This window comes from Passer domesticus, chromosome 7 (genome assembly GCF_036417665.1).
Source record: "Passer domesticus isolate bPasDom1 chromosome 7, bPasDom1.hap1, whole genome shotgun sequence".
Classification (NCBI taxonomy): domain Eukaryota; kingdom Metazoa; phylum Chordata; class Aves; order Passeriformes; family Passeridae; genus Passer; species Passer domesticus.
In genome coordinates, this window is record NC_087480.1 from 8,204,984 (window position 1) to 8,225,631 (window position 20,648).

The window sequence follows — 20,648 nt, forward strand, 5'->3', positions numbered from 1 at the left end:
GTATCCTTGTATCATTTAAAAGGAGTACCACAAACTTGAAAATTAATTCACCTTGTTGAAAAATATCCCAGTCAGCACTTACTAGCTGAAGGGAAAAAAAAAAGGCAGCAAGAACAACTCAGCCCCAAAGGACATTTTTCTGTGCTTTTCCTCTATTTTCCAGTAGTTTTGCCATTGAAGCATTCCTTTAACCACCACGACGGCCTGCTTACAAAGCCAGACACATTGACCTTCTTACCTGAGGCAACATATTAAAGCCTGACAGGCTAACGCCAAATTCCCTCAAGAATATGCATATGATGTGTCTTACTAAACTTGACCACACAAAAATCATTCCCAACAGAAGGGACCAGTAAGTTTTTCCCAGTAGTATCAACACCCAGGAGACACATTACCAGACCAAACGCTAACTGCACTAAGCCTTCAGAGATGTAAAATAACTCCAGTTGAAGCTAAAGGAACTATTTCAGGTTTCCCAATAACCTTTGTTGAACACAGGCTCTCAAGCTGCACACATTATACTAAATGTTCATTTATCTTTTGTTTGCAATTAGGGAGAAAGGAGGACTCTTAATCCTTGGGACTCTTGATAGAGCCCTGGATGTTGAATGACTGAATTAGTGAGGCTGAAGAGGAGCCCAGTGCAGCACCTGGAGTGTCCAGGAGAAATGGGAGCTGGCTGCAGACAGCATGCAGGAAATCCTCCAGGATTCTCTGCACAGAACACAATCACAGGGAGGTGAGAGCTTGTGCCTGGGGGATACCAGGCTCTACTCCCTTTGGAGCTCCAGACAGTGCATGTGAAAGGGTGGACACAAGCAGGTAAGGAGGAGGCAGAGAATCAGGACATGGGAACTGTCATCCTGGACCTGACCACAAGGGTCATGTCATCTACACAAGCCTCTGGACCTTTAGGGAAGAAGGGCAGAAAGAGGAACAAACAGGGAGGATTCCCTTCATCCTCTGCTGTCCCTCCTGCATTCTGCCCATTCCTTCTGCAAACATGTGAAGGGGCAACTTTCATCTTTGGTAAAGGCCTTCTCCAATTATTTAAAATATTTACAGATGTGAAGGGTTTGGGGGTTTTTTAACCCTACCCATCAGTATGACATTTGCCCTGGTGGAGCCCAGCTCCCAGCCTGCAGCTTTCACAAAGTTCCCCTCAGGGAGCTGGCAGATCCCAACCACTTCCTCATAGCTGCTGCCTCTTTTTCAGCTCTTCTTCCCTTACCCAATTAATTTCCTGGATGTTGGAACCATGCTGGCCAAGCTCTGATCCAAGTAATTTCTATTCCTCTGCAATGTGACCTCCATATTTTTAAAACAAAACCAAGCATGTGGCTGTCCATGAACTGAACCTGGATACCCCACAGGCTCTTCCACACCCACTGGCAAGAGCAAGAGGAGCTGCACAAAGGTAATGCTCCTTTGCTAGGACCAGCAAGGTGCAATTCCTGCTTTTTCTTGTGTCTTTATTTATCCTGAAGGCCAGAATGATCCCTCCCTTCAGCTGTTTCTCCTTCCCTGGCCTGCAGGGCCCCAGTACCCCTGCCCAGCACAGCTGAATGCCTTGGGGAGACACTGCTTGGAGCAGACAGCAGGCTGAGCTTCAGGTGCTGGTCAGGCTGTAAGGCAAAGGGCTACACAGGACAGCAGCTGGGCTTTTCACAGACAAATGCACTCTGGCTTCCCAGTGCCTCGGGGAGTTTGGGAAAAAAATGCTCTATGCCATGGAAAAGCCAAGGCAGAAGGGAAAAGGTGAGTGACTGTGCCCCATGGGCCATTCACGAGCTCGCCCAGGAGCTGAACCCAGACCTGCTAAGCCTCAGTGCCAGGTACATCCTTCAAGCACAGGGACAAGGGACAAAAGCACCCTTAGCTTCTCAGTGCACACTCAGAATTTCCACTCGCCACCACCCCTCTTGGCAGCAGCACCACCAGCCCCGTGTCCCAGGGGTCTGCTCATAAATAATGCTGCTCAAGGGAAGGAAGCAGGCTCGCAGATGTGCAGGTGCAGAAAGCTGTTTGCTTCACAAACCAACGCGCTCCTGGCACAGATGGCTGCTGCACAGAGATGACAGGTTCATGATCAAAGGCTGTTTTTGAAGATGAGGGCCTATCTGCAATGGCATTAGACTGGAAAGCACGCTCCTCTGACCACAACTGGAAACGAGATCATCAGCTGACAAATACTGCACCAAGGGACCCCTTAGTGCTGGGGCGGGTCTAACAACAAGTTTCACATTTAAATGTTATTCTGCTCTCTAGAAAGAATGAAAGCAAAGACAGATGGAGAATGATGTGCTGGAGAAGAGCTCTTTGATCACCTGCACCGACAGCTGAAGAGACAAGCAGCAAGAATCTCTCTGCAAGCACTCTGCTTGTCTGGCTCTGGCAAAAAACAGGAAGCAGAGCCTGCATGGAGAGGCACATGAGCACACGTTGCCATCAGCTCCCCTTTAACCATTTCAAAGGGCTCCCCCCACCCCCGTGCAACTCAATACAGCAGCACTTCCTGACAGATGTCCAGAGGATCCCACAATGACCACAGCATCCTGCTGCTGCTCTTGAGAAACCAGCCTGGGGCTGCAGCTCTTCACAGCCAAGGGCAGATTTGCTGAGCTCTTGGGGTGCCCCAGATCTGAACAATCACAGCTGGAGCTGGGCAGGCAATTTCTGATTAAATGACTTCTTACTGGAAAAAGAAACCCTGTAGATGTTGAAAGAATCAGAATCTTTTGGTGAACAGAAGTGGCAGAAGTGACTGCATCCAGGCATGCCAGCCTGTGCCCTCACAGCAGGAATACAGCCAACTCTGCATTAGGAAAGTGAAAATAAGAGCAGAAAGCCCTGCACTCACCCTGTGCCAAGCCCAGAGAGCAGGAACACTTGAGCACAGTTGAGCTGGAATTGTTCAGGGTTTAGTGGGGGAAGAGCACCAGGGAAAACCCTTTGGGCAGTTGCACTAACATGCTCCTCACCTTCCCATGAAGGGTCTCAATGTGAGAGCAGCATGACCTGCCATCACTGCCCCTCAAACAGGACAATGCTGGCTCTGTCACCTGCAGCAAATCAGACCTAAACAGCTTTGTTTTGTTCTCAGAATCCTGCAAGTCCAGTAAGGTGATTCCTAAAGCAGGATCATTTAAATTTTATTTCCAAGTAAATATGCATTACTGGATGCTACCAAACCAGACTTCTAGGAAACTCAAGAGGAAGAAGCAGGGAGTCTCCCCAACCTTCCTGGGGCTCAGGCTAATGTGGTCTCAAGGAGGCAAGCTGCTCCACTACTGGCTGTGCTCTTAAAAGAAGAGACAAAACCCAATATTTAGCAACTTTCTCAACACCCTGTTTGAGCACTGACAACCATTTATAAATGTGAGTAGGGACAGTGCCAATTAAACTGTCTCCTTCCCTCATCTGTCAAATCACAATAAAAAAGCACTGCATTTGCATTTCTAACATGATCCTGCTTGCTGGCTGTCAGGGCACTACTCTGAGGAACAGCTGGCATGTGAGGGGATAGGATGTGATGAAGCGCAGAGATACAGGAAATCTTTTAATTGCTGCCTCTGAAAGCAGACAATCAACTAGAAATAAGTAGGAAGGGACTTCTTGTCTTTGATATTATTGAACCCCAAAATATATGGCAATGCACCCCCTTATTGCTTTGTCACCATTAGTCAGCCACACTTAAAAAATATGGTTGTGTTAACACCACTCAGTACTTTATAAAACACAAACCAGGGCTGAGAAACCATAACTTACACCAGTGGATCTTCTTTCATGAGCTGTCCACCTTCTCATGATCTGATTATTTATTTTTCCTTGCTGCTTGACAATGACCTTATTATTTCTGGTTTTGCACTCACCTCAGTAACATTCATCACTTTGATTGCTGCCAGCTGCCCAGTCTTAACATGGCGACCCTGTTAAAATAACAGAAGGCACTATGTAAAACATGTAGGCAAACTATGAATACATCAGCAAATTAGGCCTGTAACAACCAGGTTTGACTAATTGCTTTCAATCATGTTCAAGGCAATGTTCTAGTCGGTGTTCCTGCTCCTTGCAAGGGGGTTGGACTAGGTGACCTTTACAAGATCCCTTCCAACCCAGACTATTCTACGATTCTATGTACCAAACAACCTTCCAGTGACTCAAGGTGAAGTTTGGTGATGTGTCACCAGAGCCACACCCTTACTATGCTCTGAATTTAACAGAGTTACCTCTACAGGGCTGAATTTCCTTTTAGCACAAAGGGAGCAGCAGTGCTGGGAGAGCTCTGTTCTCACAGCACAAGCTCAGGGGTCTCCATCTAACTTTGCTCAGCAGGTGATGCCAGCCCTCAAGCCTCCTCTTCCAGGAAATCTCAGCACAGTCTCAGAATGTCTGAACAAGAGGCACGTTCCTGTCCTGCCATCCATGGCTGCTGGGGAAGCTGGAAGGCATTGGGCAGTTGGCTCTGTCCCCACCCTGACCCCTGACATGTCCTGGCACACCTCAGGGTACAGCCAAAACTCTGAGTTCCAGAACATCAATCTGGCAACCTCCTTGTGGCTGCCAAGAAACTAAAGTTGTTTGCATGTTTTTGACTTAAAATAAAAAAAAATTAATGCTTTTTACTTCAAAATGCTTAGTTTTTATAATTCTCAGTTCAGCTGAGTTAACTACATCTCAGCTACTACTCAGCTAGCATCTCAGCTACTTTCTTAAAATCATGCAAGAGCTTTGAAATGAAAAATGTAATTTTCTGTGGTGGTGGGGAAGAAGTAAGCCAGGGCTTTGACTGTGTGGGTGCCTACACACGTACACAGTTCATTGTGGAATGCCCACACCCCAGAGTCACTTTTAAACAACAGACAGCTGGTAACTTCAGACTAGGAAAAGGCTTGGTTTTGAAAACACAGCTAGGTAAAGGGAGGTAATAGGAAATAAAGCTATTAAAAGAGCAAACTTGCTCCTGGGAGTGACAAAATGTGATTCACAAGAACCACCACCACGAATCTTGCTGTCAGCTGCAGTTTTTCTTGCTTTGGTTAGGTCAAGCTGCTCAACAGATACCACAGATGAAGCCCTTCACCACGATAACCAGCACTGACCTCACACTGGCAGATAGTATCAAAATATTTGAATATACAGCGGGTTTGCTGTGCATCCTAGCTTCTCACTTCCATCAGATGTTCAGAAATAGGTTTGAAGCTTTGAGACCGCAATTTTATTCCCGAAATAGTAGTGCCTGCAAAGCTGTACATCAAAATAACTAACTGACAGCAGTTAAGGAAGCCACTGGAAATCAGGAAATCAAATATGAAATGCTGCAGTTTGCAGACAAAATGATTTGCAGGTGCAATTTACACCCACAAAATTAAAAGCTGGGTTGATGTAATTTTAAAACCCAGGTTCTATCTGCACAAAAGTGCACACAAATGTTATTTTTAAGACTAAGCAATTTTGCATCAAAGAAAAATTATTCCCCATTCTCAGGCAATATGTCACAGTCATGTTTTCTTTTACAAAAAACTAAATCCTGCTGAGTTTTTTGTACATTTAAAGGTGTCTTCTTTCCATGGAAGCACTCCTGGGATTGCAAAGCATTTTCTCATGAAGCAGAATGAGAGGATGATGTGCTGTGATATCAGCACAGACCTCAGGAGGAAGACAAACAGGGCACCCTCTCCCCAGGCCACACAGGCCAGTGTCACCAGTGCCAGCCCAAGGGATGCTGGTGTTGGGTCAGCAAGTTCCCTCAGCCCAGCCACAGCTCCTCTCTTGGAGCCACTGTCTGCAAATGTTCCCATTTCCACTGAATGTCTGGGCAATGCAGGGAGAGGGCTCCCCCAAAGCACAGCCACCCTGTCTGCACCCCAGGGTCAGTCTGAGACAAGCACCAGCTCTCTGGACACCACGCACCAGGTCACCAGCCCATGGAAAACAGGAGTCTCCCCTGGACTGCTGTAGGTTCTGCAAAGGACCAAGAACTAACACTGCTTTTCACAACTGTGGTGAAGCATGGAAACCTGCTTCTTTACTGAAAAATAATCAATCAGTACTAGGCTAACAGTGCACTTGAATATTCATCAGAATAAGGGAGAGGGAAAGGCTTGGCATTCAGTCCTGGTGTCACAGCATAGCTCCTGGTCAAATTGTCCCTCTTGTAACAGATATTGGTCATTTTGCTGCCACAGGTATTTCCACTGGATGGAAAATCTGCTGCTCTCACCTCTATAAATGTGAATACTAACCCCCCAAAAGGTTTGGAAAATCAGTATTTATGGGAAAGAAAACACCAAGTCCTTTTGTTTTGAGGGCTCTGATTCACCTTTGCTCAAAAGATATGTCCCTGTTAACTAAGATGCACAACTCAATCCTGCTCCTGCATTAAGGCACAGACTATGACTGTGCTGGCAGTTCAGAAAAAAAATTACAGATTTCTCAATACTGGTCTTTTAAACTGTTTGGAGTCAATTTTCCTTAACATCTCTAGAAGCAGTAAACATCCTGAACCCAGCCCTGATAGAGAGTAATGCCTTAGCAAGGAAAGATTTCAGTGCTGGTCCCTTATTTTTTTAATTTATCAATAAATCTCAGAGGTTAGCCGGAGTTCATGAGAACTCTCACATTGCTGCTTCTGCTGAAGCCACTAAGTTGAGCACGTGTGAATTGTTTTGAGAAAAGTAGTGTTTTCATTTTTGTTTAAAGCTTCTAGGAGCAAACTGGCTGTTTTAACTTTTTCCCAACCAAATGAGATCAGCTGATTCACTTACTTCACTTACAAGACATGCTGAAGTTCATCCTGGCTGATTTGATCTGAGAAGAACAACAGGCATTGCCCTCCCAGCCCCCTGTTCACTCTGCCACTGCCCATCCTCTCCAGATCACTGGAGTTCAGCCTGCTGTGATCCAAGATCCTTCACTGCACACTTCCCCAGAAACTGGGCAGAGGGCTGGAATGGTCTGTGGGCTGGTTTCCCTAACTAAAGGTTTAATCTTTCACCCAAATACTCAGTATAAGAGCCCTGGAGAATGTAGTGAAAACAGCCAACAGCTACTTGCAACACCCATATTCCACCCAGGAGTACAGCATCAAATTCTATCAAGCTCACACAGACCTTAGACACGAACAATTCTGAGGCTCAATGACTTTCTAAAATTGAAGTTCCACCCTTCATTTTGATGAGGTATCCAAGCTGGAAATAATTCTCTTTGAGTCCAACTAAATTCCTGGTCTCCTCCAGAAAATATTTCCGCATAGTCTGCTGTAGTTGCCAGTTAGTCACTACAGTAACATTCAGCAAACCTGAAGCCAGCACGCACATTTTTCAAATCTACACACTGCTCATTGCAGCCAGACTTGTGGGAGATGCTTCATGCCAAAGATCTGGTTCTGATGAGCTCCAACCCTTCATTATCTCTGCAGGGAGAGATACATGGAATAGATTGCTCCATGTTATTTCTGTTGGATGTGTATTTATCTTTTCACCTGAGATAAAGGAATGCTTATCTATACCCTTTACTAAGGGTCAAGACACGTACTTTTCTATTGACATCAAACAAAAGTGTCAACATTAGCAGCCAGCTATTAGCTGATAAAGGGGCTTTACATGAATTAAGTATATTTACAAAATGATGCATTCAGTCACGTACAACACCTTTTCCTCTTAGGTTCCAAAAAAAATTTTGGACTGTCCCTGGCTCAGGCCATGATTACAAGAAGAGACCCAAGGTCCCTATGAGATTACAGGGCTACAAGTCATACGCAGAGAGGTTGGTCTGACAGCTTCCCTCCCAGATCCTGCACGTAGCTCTCTTCCTGGGGGTGGGAAGCAGCTCCCATCAGCTTCTCTCCCCACCTGGGATCCGACAGATTTGGACAATTGCAAGCCCAGACAGCAGAAGCCAGCTGTCCACTCAAGTGCTGCACACCGTGCCAAGGCAGCCCACGGCAGTCCCACCACAGGCTTCCTTTTTGGCAAGAGGCACTCATTAATGTTCACGTGGTCCTGGCCTGTCTGCTGGAGCTGTCCCCGTGTAACCGCAGCAGGAAAAAGTGCAGGAGAAAGGCAGGGACTGCCTGCTGCAGGACACCAAGGCAGCACAGAGCTGGTGCATTTCACCACACAACACGTCCTTGCTCTTGTCCATGTCCTTGTCTCCTTGTCTGCAAGCAGAAGCAGCACAGAAAGGAGGTCAGGTGCCTGTGTGGAGGGATACCTCCCAAAAACCAGAAGACTTGGACACTTCAAGTTTTTGTGGGGCCCTTCATGTGGACACAAAGTTTTGCAGCTTTGTGTCCACATGAAGGGCCATGTCATACCAATCACACTCTACCAGGCACAGACACCAGCAGCTCACACTGTTAGCACAAGGGTAGGGGACTCCTGGCTGACCCATCACTGCCTGCCTGTGTAGTCCTGAAAGCTGCTAAACACCACAACTTTAACTCTCAGGACCTTCTCTGGGTGTTCAAGACTTGCATTGTAAAGTGAGATGCGGCTGTTGGAGGTGTGGGATCTTGGCAGTCAAGGTCCTTCTCAACCAGACATTCCTTATGGGATAACAGATGCAGCCTGTGGCCACCCGCCCTTTGGGAGCGAGGTGAAAGCACAGCTGCGTGGCTGCAAGCTCTCACCGAAAGTGAACTCGAGCAATCAGATTTCCTGTTCAAAATGCACTGATGAACTTTGAAGTCTGAGCCCATCTGTGTGGCCCTGCAGCTGCTGGCAGCCTGCCAGCTCAGGCTGCTGTGCCCTGTGGGACTGGTCCCCACCCTTTCACCCCTCTCCTCTCCACCCTTTCCATCCTGCAAATACAAGAAAAGCCTTTAAGAGATAATGCATGGAGTGAACAATGCTCTGTGTAGGGATCCAGGAAACCCTGTGTCCTATTCCACGTGACCTTCATGAAGTCACAATCCTTCTGTTTCCTTTCCACCCGCACAGGACTCCTCTACTCAGACCCAGTTCTTCAGAAGGGATGAGGGATGTTTGCTAACCCCAGCCCCAGAGCCAGGGGGAACATGAGCTCTGCCTGTTGACACTGCAGGCAGGCAGGCAGGAGCAGCCTCCCATGCAGCTGCAGAGTGTTCCCCAGTGGGTCAGCACAGCAGGGAGAACCCCAAAACATAAAACCTGCAGATATGCTGCTCCTACGCAGCAGCCTAGACACAGCCACTGTTCTGCAGTAAAAGGCTCCTCATACAAGCATCCTGCTGTCCCTCAGAGTCTTCATGATGGTAACAAGAGGTCAGGGCTTGCACACCTGGGGCTGTGTCACCTAAGACAGTTTTTAGGTGATCTCTATCAGCAAGAGTAGTCCGTACGTCTCAATTCAGCACCTGCAGCCATGTGAGACAAAGCATGGCAGTCATGGCTGGAGCCCTTCAGCTAAAAATACAGCAGTAATGCAAAACCTGAAAGGATCTTCCAGGAACATATTCCAAGGAAGAAGTGATTAAGGGCTTATAGCTTGATTTTGTTAGTTAATGGCCCAAGGCGAAGTTCAGATTAAGTCATGCACTGAATACTAGCACTGGATTTCAGGAACCATTCATTTCATCATAGGCTATGACATGTAATCCACGTCAACTCTGATAGTTTAAAAACCCCCAAAACCACAAAAAAGTGCACAGAACCCCTCAAACCACAAACGTCTTGGACAGATGGGCACCAGTTTGTCACAAAGTCCTCTTTTTTTTTTTAAACTCCCCCCAAAGAGCTCGGGACACCAGCCAGGTAGGAATACAGTTATCATTTTGATTACAGCTTCATCCTTTTAATCACAAACTCAGGCTGCAGAAAGCCTCCTCTGATTGACATGATAAAGTTTTGGTGATCCATCCACACCAGCTCTGGATGTCTGTTGTATTTCAGGGCTGTAAATCAAATAATTGTATTCCCCTAGAGCATCTCTTTTCTTCTTTATCATGCTGAGATTTTGGAAAGTCATCTCTGGAACCCTCAGCTCCATCTCCCAGCTGGAGCACACCTTTCTTTCTTTCCTTGTGCCTGCTTTCATGGCAGCAGTGCAGCAGGCAGGCTCTGCCACAGAACCACAGCCCAGCTGCAGTGCCTTGGTGCTGGCTGTGTGGATGCCACACGTTTGCCCGTTCACCCCCACATCTACCACACAATCTCCAGACAGTCCCGGGTCTCACCCAACACCCCTTGGGCAGCAAAGCCAAATATTGCATTTCCTCTTCCCTATGCTGCTTTAAGACACTCTGGGTAGCCTTGCTGCCGTTAACTGTGCTGAAGAGAGGAAGAGCACACAGCAGACTCAGCACCCGCTCCTGAGACCAGCAGGAGGAACACGAAGGTGCTTTGTTCTCTCAGAAAATACAACACTGGACACCACCAGGCACAGTCCCTCACGCTGGAGCAGGACTGCCTGGCAGACTCCAACTTAACACTGCCTTCAGAGCCAACCCCAAAGGTTTCCTGCCAGGGAAAGCAAAGCACATCACCTAAACACTACAAAATATCACCCTTGTCCTCTGCTGGTCAGTGGTGAACAACAGAAATGGTAACACGCTGTAGATAACCAAGGCATGCTCTTCAAGGTTTATGCTGTATTGGTCCTTTTTGTCTCCCATATGCTAAACCCCACTCTGTGATTAGTTGTGTTCTAAGCAGTCAGCTAAAATGTATCACTTTAGGTATAGACCACACCAATAAGTCAAGTGTTATTTCACATACGCCAGAACTTGGGTTGCAAAATATCAGCGCCAAACGCTAAAATGTCTGCATGTAGATACATAAAGAATGAAAGTTAATTAGTAACATTCTGTGCTCTGTAAGACAAAGGCCGCTACATTAATGAAGAAATATTAGTGACATATATGATTTATAAAGGGATTTGAAATGAATTAAAAACCCTAAAATGTTACACTGCATTCCAAATTAAAAGATAAAATTTTGTAAAGTTTATCACATTTAAGTAGTAAAGTGTATTGAATATTCAGCAAAAAACCAAATTATTTTCCTCGCAAACACCACCACCCTATTTATGTGCAAAACATGTCATTTTATCCCTCCCATTGCTTTTCTCTCCCCCCTCATATCAGGAGTGGAAATGTATTTGCACTCACTCAAAGTGAAAATAGTAGTTTTATGAGTTTTTCCAAATGAATAGATGTTTCAGGGTTAAGATGTAAAAAAACAAAATCAGGAATTTCTCTCAGGGCCTCTACTTGTGTCACATGTTTAAAGAAACAAACAAAATTATCACTGTAAATCATAATACACTGAAGATAACCAAGTTGGCAGTGGTATAGGAGAACTTCCTATATACTAAAATAGCAACACATTAGCCCAGAGAAGAGATTAGAAAATATAACCTCTATCAGTCACTTAAAATTCTACCCACATGCACATTGTCTAGAAGGGAGGGATGGATAAAGGTCATTTCAAAAGGACCAGATCAAACCACCTTGATCTCTGGAGGAAAACAACAGTTTTTCATCCCCACTGTAAATGTCTGTACCACAACCCTCCTGAACTGTAAAAGCCAAGAGGCACCAGAAGCAGTTTTTCTGTCCAGGTTTTTTTTTATCCTTTCAGTTCCTATTTCCTCCCATTGTATGAGTGGAAACACAGATTGTTTGCTTTGCCTAATGTTTGTCTGTGTCTGACTGCAGACCAGTGGGAAAAGAAAATGAAACAAAGGAACAAATTCAAGCTCTTTCATGAACACGTTTGAATATTGACATTTTTTGCAATATCAGTATGTTCACTTGATCAGATTACCATCCTCATCCAAAACATGAACAACTCATACTTGTATGAGAATGGACTAGGGACTGATCTTTTGGGATACTGAAACCTGCTCCCAAATGGGTCATTCTCACTGTGATCAGCAAGACCAAGAAAAGCACCAAGCTCTTTTGAAAATACCATTCTAGCCATAGAGGTTTCTCCTCTACTTATTTGAAGTGGGTGGTGTCTGCAGAAGAACATCCCATGTAATCTTCTGCAGCTCCATGCTCATTTGGAGGGAAGCACCCATTCCTGTGGCTTCTCCCTGCTCAGCTAACATGGAGACATGATGCTTTAGATCCCAAAATTCTACTTGAAGTGTCTGAACAATGTGAGCAATGTGCAAGAGAGAGAGCAGGAATGAGCAGGAACACTTCTCCTGGGGCAGGTAAAACCAGGGTGGCCTGTCCTGGGTGCCAGTGGGAGCTTGAGAGCTGCAGCACACACCTTGGAGGAACAACCTTCACCTGCACATTTGGGGTCAGCCTGGCTGGGGGTCACAGGGTTACTGGAGGCAGAGCTGCTCCTGGTGAAGAACCAGACTCCCACTGACTGTGATGTGGTCCAGTTTCCATCTGGTGATACCTCAGTAGCATCTGAGGGCATGGCAAAACACTGAAGCTCCAGCTCCCCTCTGTTCAAAGTCATCCAGGTGCTTGAGTTTAGAGGGAACTGCAAGGCCCCTGAGTGGGAACTGCTGCCAGCACGGAAAGGAAAGCAACATTTTGGGGCCATATGTGGGTTGAGTAACTCAGACAGCAGCACAGTGAATAGGAGGAGAGGTCTGAGAGGCAGGTTGTGCAGTGATCCCATTTTCCTCACACTACATTTATTGAGACATAAAACTCATTTCGTTGAGCCTAAATATCACTGTTTGCACAAGTAACAGCCTTGCTATTCATCCTGGACTTTGGCATTTGTTACATCCCTTCACATCTGTAGAAACATTCTCAGATTTCCGACCTCAGACCCCCACCAGGGCTTGCTACCCCTGTCAGGGGCACAGAGGCTCTGCAGACATGGGTTTCTTTCCTCTTCCCATGGGAGTTCTGTCTTGGGGACACTGGGCACAGGACAGGGGGGATATGGGGTATTGGAAGTCCCAGGCTCCTGTGGTTGTGAACAGGAGGGTTGGAACAGCCCTGGCACAGAGCCAGTCCCACAGAGCACTTGGGAGCCCAGCGGTGATTTACAACAGCAAAGGTCTGCTGCACCAGAAGTCTATTCATCCAGAAAAATAAACAAATTTTGGAATAGCCTCAGCCTTTGGAAGGCTCTCACTCTGCAGAACAGGGGTTGCTGAGAAGCTAAGTCTGGGGTGAGGTACAAATCCCCCCAGCCCAGTGAATTGCTGCTGCCTGACTCATACACATCCCTTTGCAGAAATGCACGACGCTAGAGAAAACCTGTTCATAGCACATCTCTGCTGCACAAGGTCACAAGGAGTTAAGGGTGTCCTGCCAGCCCCATCCTGCTGAAAGGAAGTCAGGGCTGGACTGCAGGAGGTCAGCTGATGGGTGGCCAGAATTTTGGAGCAAGAATCCCTCAAAGGAAGGTTTTTTGGCTCACCATCGCTATAAAGCTACAAAGGTTAAGCTGCACACAGCAATTACAAACCTCATGTTAGGAGAGTCATCTTTTAGCTTTTTAAGTAATGCAGCTTTATTGGCCTTCTCTCCCACATAAACACCACCTTGTGTGCATATTAAGCTTTTAGCATTTATTTCACTGAATTTTTAAAGATCCTTCAGCATTCTTGTAAACAGCAACTGTAATGTAGTTGAATTTTCTCTGCCATATAATACAGAACATGGACACGGCTCTGCACAGGTTAAAACTGTGTTGTTGGAGTTTTTTTTTTAAAAAAAAGGCTTTGAGGCAAGCAGGGTACACAGCTGCAAGTTCCAGCCTAAATGATGACAGAGCTACAACAACCCTAAGGGTGATTTACTTTTCCATTGCAGTTCTGGTGGTGTTTTTCTCACCCAGATCGCAGTGCCATGCAGGTACGCACCTCTGCAGTGTGCACAGCTCACACACTGTGGCCAGCCCAGGACTAACATTCGTTACTAAATGGCATTAAAAGGTTTCACTTACAGCCTCAGAGCCTTGCCTCCAGTGTTTCTTGGCCAATACCCTCCCTATGACTCTGTTCACCTGAGGTGAATCCTGAACTCAAGAACTCTGCTGACTAATACTGTCAAGTTCAGAAGATCTGAGGTTTGCCTAGGGAAAGGTCATATTCTTTACACACATACCAAACTCTTCACAGAGCATTTAACTGAGGAAAAAAAAAAAGAGCACATAATTATGCCTTTTCATTTGGCTCTACCCGGTGAATCCTCTCCAAAAATTAAAAGGGAGTTAATGAACACAATTAGTCTGTGAAAAAACACAAAAGCCTCCAGATTTCTGAATTATTTCTGTAAGAGATGAGCTACATGGCACTGATCTCACAGCAGCAGTCAATTCCCATTTCCTTCCAAAATCCTATTGGCCAGATGGTCCAGAAAACTCAAGGGAAAATTACTTAAATGTTTGGAAAGGCTTTCAGTGTTAAGTTAGTCTCCAAAATGAAACCAGACTACCCTTTTAATTAGTCTTACAAGTGAAGGATAGCTCGCTTTTCTAATGAATTTAAAACAGTGAGGAGATTCCAAGTTCAAAAACAAAAAAAAAATCTGAATTCATAAGGAGCAGTGGTGTCATTTTTTTTTTTCTAAACTGATCTAATCAGCTTTGTACAGCAGAAGCCTGGCTGGCAAAGGTTCCCCTCTCAAGCAAACTACAGGTCAGATGCACAGTAATAGTTCCTGAACAGCTACAAGCAGTTACTGCTCAATGCTTCATCTTCTCAATTTCTGTATTACTTGTAGGGATTGAAGTCAATCACAGCAGGGCAGAAATGAACAGTGAGCTCTTGAGAGGAAGAAAGAAATAAATACCCCTGCAGAATAATTTCAAGAAAATGGCTAAACACATTACAGCTGAAGAACCACAGAGCCTTAAGCAACGCAGCTCAGCATAATTATGAGCACACATGAAGCAAAAGCAGCAGTGAATCATTGGAAGAACTGGTCACAAGAGGTACCAATAATTTCCTGAAATTAACTACTTAACAGCCCTAACTGGATTTTTGAAACTCTCATCTCTTTGTCTCGGCCTGTTTAAACAAGCCAAATTAATTTTGTGCAGGGCAAGATGAAGCAGTGAACTGCACAGTGAGCTGTGTGTGGGTGAAACAGCAGCAGAGCCCCAGCACAGGCTGGGGGCCCCTGCCCTCCTCCCCTGCACTGCTGGCCACACCTAACAAAGGTTCCCTGCAGCACTTCCCACCAGCAGCTGACCATGGCTTGTCCCAGCACTGAGGTTCTTGCACTCCTGGCCCCACTGCAGTCAACCAGACAACCTTAATGATTCTATGTCCTAAGGAATTTCTGCTGTTGAGTTTATTAGCTCTGAATTCGTCTCATAAAGAGTCAAATTTCTCAAACAAAACAAACCCCACTTTACAATGAAAAAAAAGTGTATTTTCAATGGTTTGCCTGGTGGAAAAGGTGTGATTGCACAGATCCTCTCACAGGTTTGAGCCAGAGCTTGTGACACAAGAAATAAACCTCAGCCACTGCTGCAGAGTGTCCACTCGTGTAAAAGCACCTCTGACAAGCTCTGCAGGGCTGCCACCCACAGCTGAGAGCCCATGGGAAATGAGGCTCTCCATAAACCTACAGATGGAAACTGAGAGCTCTCACTGCTCTGACCCAGGACATGCTCACCTTCACAGGTGTAGGACTGATGGCACTGCCCTCACTCAGCCTTGCCAGCTGCTGTGCCACAGGAAGCTTTCACAGGCAGCACTGGGAAACTCCATGAACTTCTTCCACACCAAATACAACAGGGAACAGGTACTACACACCAAAGGGCGTGCACAGAAACACACAGAGAAATATTCATAACTGAAACACTGAAATCCCCTGGCCTGGCCTAAGGTACCTCAGGTGTCAGTGAAGCTGCACCAGAACCCTTCCCAGGACAGACTCTTAAAGCCACTTCTCCTTTTCCAGGCTCTGAACCCTGTGTGCTTCCTTTACCTTTTAACAGCAATAGCCTGTCCAAGCAGCTGCACCACATCCAAAGCAGCTGTCAAGAAAGACTAAAACAAAACAGCAAAACAACCTCAACATTCCACAAGGCATCCTGCCAATGCCAGCAACTTGCTGGCTTACATGTGGAGTATAAATTTTAAAAGCTAGCATTTCTGCTTTAACATCTAGTTGTGCTCACTTTAAAAAAATCGCTTAAAAAGTTTAACCATCCACAAGTTTCCAAAAAATCTGCCTTTTGCAGCTCCTTTGCATATTCCATCATCCACATCCAGATGCCAAAATACACCACCAACAGCTCACTGCTGCTTTGGATAAATATGAGATTATGTGCCAGAGGAAAATTTTTCAGGATAAACTAAAACTCTACAGCACTGCCAATGCACATATTTAAATAACAGAAATTTAAATTATTTGGTCTCTATTTACAACAAACGAGTCATTTAAAAAAACCCACATATCAAAGTGCACAGAAAACCCCATGCCAGAAAAGCCATCTCCCAGTTGCTTTGCATTGCCTTCTACCTTCTAAACCTTCAGGTTCAGGGGAGCACATGAACTTGCACTACCAAAGACAGAAGCTCAGCCAGTTTTTTTGGGTTTTTTAGAAGAAAACAGAATGTATGGGATTGCAGTCCTCTTGCATCTAATCATGTTTTAACCAGTCAGCCCATTCCAGCTAAATCTGGTCTCCAAGATGATTCAATTCCTGCATGCTTTGTGCAAATCAGAGGAGACAAACTCCTTTCCTCCCTGCATCACTGAGGCTTACAGAAAATACCTATTTTTGACACGTTTGCACAAGAAAATAACCTAACACATTCAGTAACGGAAGAGTTACAGAAAAACAAATACCTGACAAGAAATGGGTTCTGAAATTAGTCACTGAGTCATCTTTAGGGCCTGGCTGCCTGCACTGATTCTGATTTGCCATTTGCTCTGTAACCAGATGAGTGCAAGGTGAGCACAAAGCACCATCACGCCACTGTTAGCACTTAACTTCCCCTCTGAATAGGTCAAACAAATGACATCATGCTCAAAGGACTGGAAAAAAACAAGGTTTCACATAATTATTTTTAAAGACCTGGTTTGCATACATGGTTTGACCCAGTTTAATTAGAAATGTTATTTCCAGCTCAATTTTGTTAAGCGTGGACATGCTCAGTGGCCTGAATCAGGTTTGTTTGTCATTTTCCTTTCACTGATCCAGCCACACCAGTCATCAAAATGCTCATTTTTTTGCATACCTCCATTTCTGTCCACTTTCACAGCAGCTTTAATAGAAGGAGATTACTGAACAGTTCTTTGAAAATTTCTGTTTATTTCTGTTACCAGCTCTTTCTTCTTTTTAAAAGAGAATTTGTTTTAGAAAAGTCAGCAATTAACTTGAGTAATTTAATATTCATATGCCTCATGATCCAACGAGAGAGAACATGGTTATCACTAACTGGTACAGTAAATGCTGCCCACAGCCAGGGGTGGGTCCAGCTAGTGGTTTTACCCTCATGTGAGAACATGATTTTGTGGCAAAGCATCAACCTCCTACCTGCTGAGGCTTCCTCTTGTTTTCACCAGGGGAAAAAAAAAAAAGAAAAAAAAGAAATTATGTTCTGCAAACCTCAAGAGAGCTGTTGTTCTGCTTCACCAGCAGGTCCAGGCCCACGCCCTGTTACAGACTGAGCCCAGCACCCACAGACCCACCTGAGGGACCAAAAACCTCAGCAGCACATCTGCAGAAAGGCACTGCTGCAAAGGCAGGCACAGCATGGGGGGAATAACAAAAAAAATTAAAGTGCAAAGCCCACTGTGTCACCTCCTGTAGAGCAAACACTCTTTGCCAATAAAGAGTCCTTTATACATGGATGTCCTCCTTGGCAGGCAGGACAGATGAGGCCCATCACACCACAGCCAGCCCCTGGAATACACCTAGAGAATGCAGAGTCATCAGCCTGCCCCAGGCTGGGGGAAATGCAGAGGCAGCAGCTTCCCCATTTCTCTTTCTGATCATGCTCCCAGTTCTATAAGGAGAACTCAAAATGCCTCATGCAATCTCTGGGGACTTTTCACATCACACAATGGCTTCTGACAGCTCAGACAACAGGGCACTGGATGATGACATTCGTGCTGCTTGCCTGGCAATAAAGGAAGCCAGAAAGGAAAAAAAACCACTGCTGGCTCACCTGGTCTGAAGGTACAACCCCTCCAGAGGATCAGGCAGCATTTACACACCCGAGGATTCAACCAGACAGGCTCCCCACTAAGAACCACAGCTCACAGACCACAGTCTCATCTCCAGCCCAAACTCCAGGGGCACCTACAATCCCTGTCCAGCCCTGGTGTGGCTCAGCATTGCCTCCATCCCAGCACAGCTGCCTGGAGCCTCCCAGCCACCCTGACAGAGCTGGGCTAGAAGGATATCTCCATGTGATAAATAATTGCTCTGTTTCAATATTAATAACTTTCAAAGGGAGAGGTCTGCCAGAACAATGTAAACAGTGCAGGATACAGCAACCACAAAAGCTTAGCCAGCCAGATATTTCACACACTCACTATGACATTCAAAACCCATCTGTGTGACAGACAGGGCAGGTGCCATGCAGGCTCCAACCACCACCCAGCTCTGATAAGGCCATTTCCTTCCATTCCTGGTCACAGAACTGTGACTCTGGCAGATGGAGAAAGCCAAATGACATTATAAGGCCTGACCAGGAGCTTGCTGTGACTCTCTGAACAGCCTCATGAATGCAGGAGGTAATTTGCAGACATGGGCAGGAACCTGAGCACTCACACAGGTGAGTGCTGATTCCCTCACCAGCATGAGAACACTGTAACTCCACCATGCAAGCCAGGGATGCAGGCCATGCAAAGTCTTCCAACAGGTGGGTACCTAGAAACTAACATCATGTAAAGAAAGGAAGAGGGGAACAGAGGAAAGGCTGAGTCCAAAAGCCTCTCTGTTCTTTATTCTCCAACATGTGCTATCAGAGACCTGATTTTTCAGTCTTTGTTTTGTACCTTCCTCTTCTCAAAAGAGCTCTGGCTGATTTTTCCCCAAGTGTCCAAAAGCAAGTTAGTGCATCTCTTTATTCCCTCATCCATTTTCAGGCACATTTTTGGAGAGCAGGCCGCCATACATGGAACTTCTCCCCGTGCAAGCCCTCTCCCTGCCAGGGCAGCTGTCCCAGCTGGGCACCCAGCAATCTGCTCGTGCCCCCACCCAGCAGCAGCAGCAGGAGCTCAAGGGACTTTGGGAAACCTCAGACCTGCTTAGGCTGATCTGCACAGGCACAAAAAGCCCAGTGTGCCCTCAGTGCACCACATTCTCTGGCTCAAACCCCCTCCTGAGCCACGCCAGGCTGTGCTGGGCTCAGGGGGCACCCCTGCTCCTCCAGCCCCAGTGTGCTGCTCCAAAACCTGGCTACCTTCCAGGGGAGGGACAACAAAGCACAGCCCATGCCTCTGGAAACAAACCACCCTTCATCCCAAAGGCATCCCAGAGCAGGAATGGCCTGGTGCCCCCAGTCATGCTCTGCTGCTGCCTGTCCTCTTCTGCAGGGCGAAACACAGGAAAACTGTAAACCCCACCAGAGCAATTTGATTTTCAAAGCACAAGAGATAGCAGTGGCCCCCAACTCCTAACTTCACCCTCTGATCATAATAAAAGGCAATCAGATATCTACTGACACAATTTGGCTTCTGGGGGCAGAATGTCTGCAAGAAGCCTGTTATGATAAATATTTCATGTTAGACTGCAAAAAACAAATATTATTTTTTTCTAGCTCTTTCCTTTTTCCATATAACAAGACAACATAATGAACAATCTGTGTAAATAATACATTTGAGAATCCATTATCTAAGTCATATGCATATTTATTTCATGATGGTTTTGTTGCATATTTTAGTATAATTGTTCACAGGTTTAAAGCCAAGAGTAAAACAGAAGTAGACAAATCTACTGCAACAGAAATAATTACTAAACTGGTTACTCTTTTGTTATTTTTAAATACTGGGGAAATGTCTTGCCAAATTCAGCATACTAAATAAGAAAGATATCTACATTTTACTGAACTTGAGGAATTTTCTTTTCAGAAGGCCATCACACATTTCTCTTCTGCCCTTTTCCTCTAAATGTTTCCATTTTAAACAACAGAGATACAAGAAAAAATTGCATAAAAAAGCTCATATCAGATGTAACAACCACATAGTCAGAAAACAGAACTTAATACATTCCAGTATTCAGTAAACACCACCAAAATGTCAATATTTTGCCAACTGGTCTCGCTTTTGGTTGTGAACACTCCTCTCAGAATATAAAATCAGAATAATTCACATTAATATTCACATTTCTTTTTATTATGCCAGATTATTTCAGTACGACTGTACCTTTTTTCCCCAATCTATTAAACATCCTGCTGAATTTAAATGCATGTTCAAACGAAGGAAATTAAATGTAATGTTTTGACATTTCTGATGCAAAGTTTGAAAACAAAAGCCAACTCGTTTCTTGAAATTTTCCCACTCTGGTTTCTCCTGAACCCAAGTTTGGATTCAAGTGAAACAGTTTCCAAACAGCACATTGTTCAGGAAGTGGCTGCTAACCAATTTTCACAAATCACCTCCATGAGCACACTGATTCCTCCTAACCACAATCCCAAAATGCTGCACAAAAACAAGGCCTGCCTCCATTTTAACAGCTACACTCACACTAAAAGCTCAATTTCCAGCAAATTCATGGTTTTTAGCCATAATGGGAAGCAGAGGCGAGAAGCAAGATCTCCTGAGCCACAGC

At 45.4% G+C, this 20,648-nt stretch overlaps 1 protein-coding gene across 11 annotated transcripts in view; it reads right to left on the reverse strand.

Annotated features, from left to right (window-relative positions):
- NRK (Nik related kinase) overlaps positions 1–20,648 on the reverse strand; it is an 87,409-nt gene that overhangs the window by 54,088 nt on the left and 12,673 nt on the right. For 9 of the 11 annotated variants that reach the window (XM_064426705.1, XM_064426709.1, XM_064426708.1 and 6 more), the window contains exon 3: positions 3,873–3,929. In XM_064426705.1, the coding sequence (XP_064282775.1) occupies positions 3,873–3,929 (57 nt within the window). Of the gene's footprint in view, positions 1–3,872; positions 3,930–5,102; positions 5,186–7,112; positions 7,136–20,648 lie in introns of those variants that run through there. The other 2 variants (XM_064426714.1, XM_064426715.1) reach the window with 2 other exon arrangements.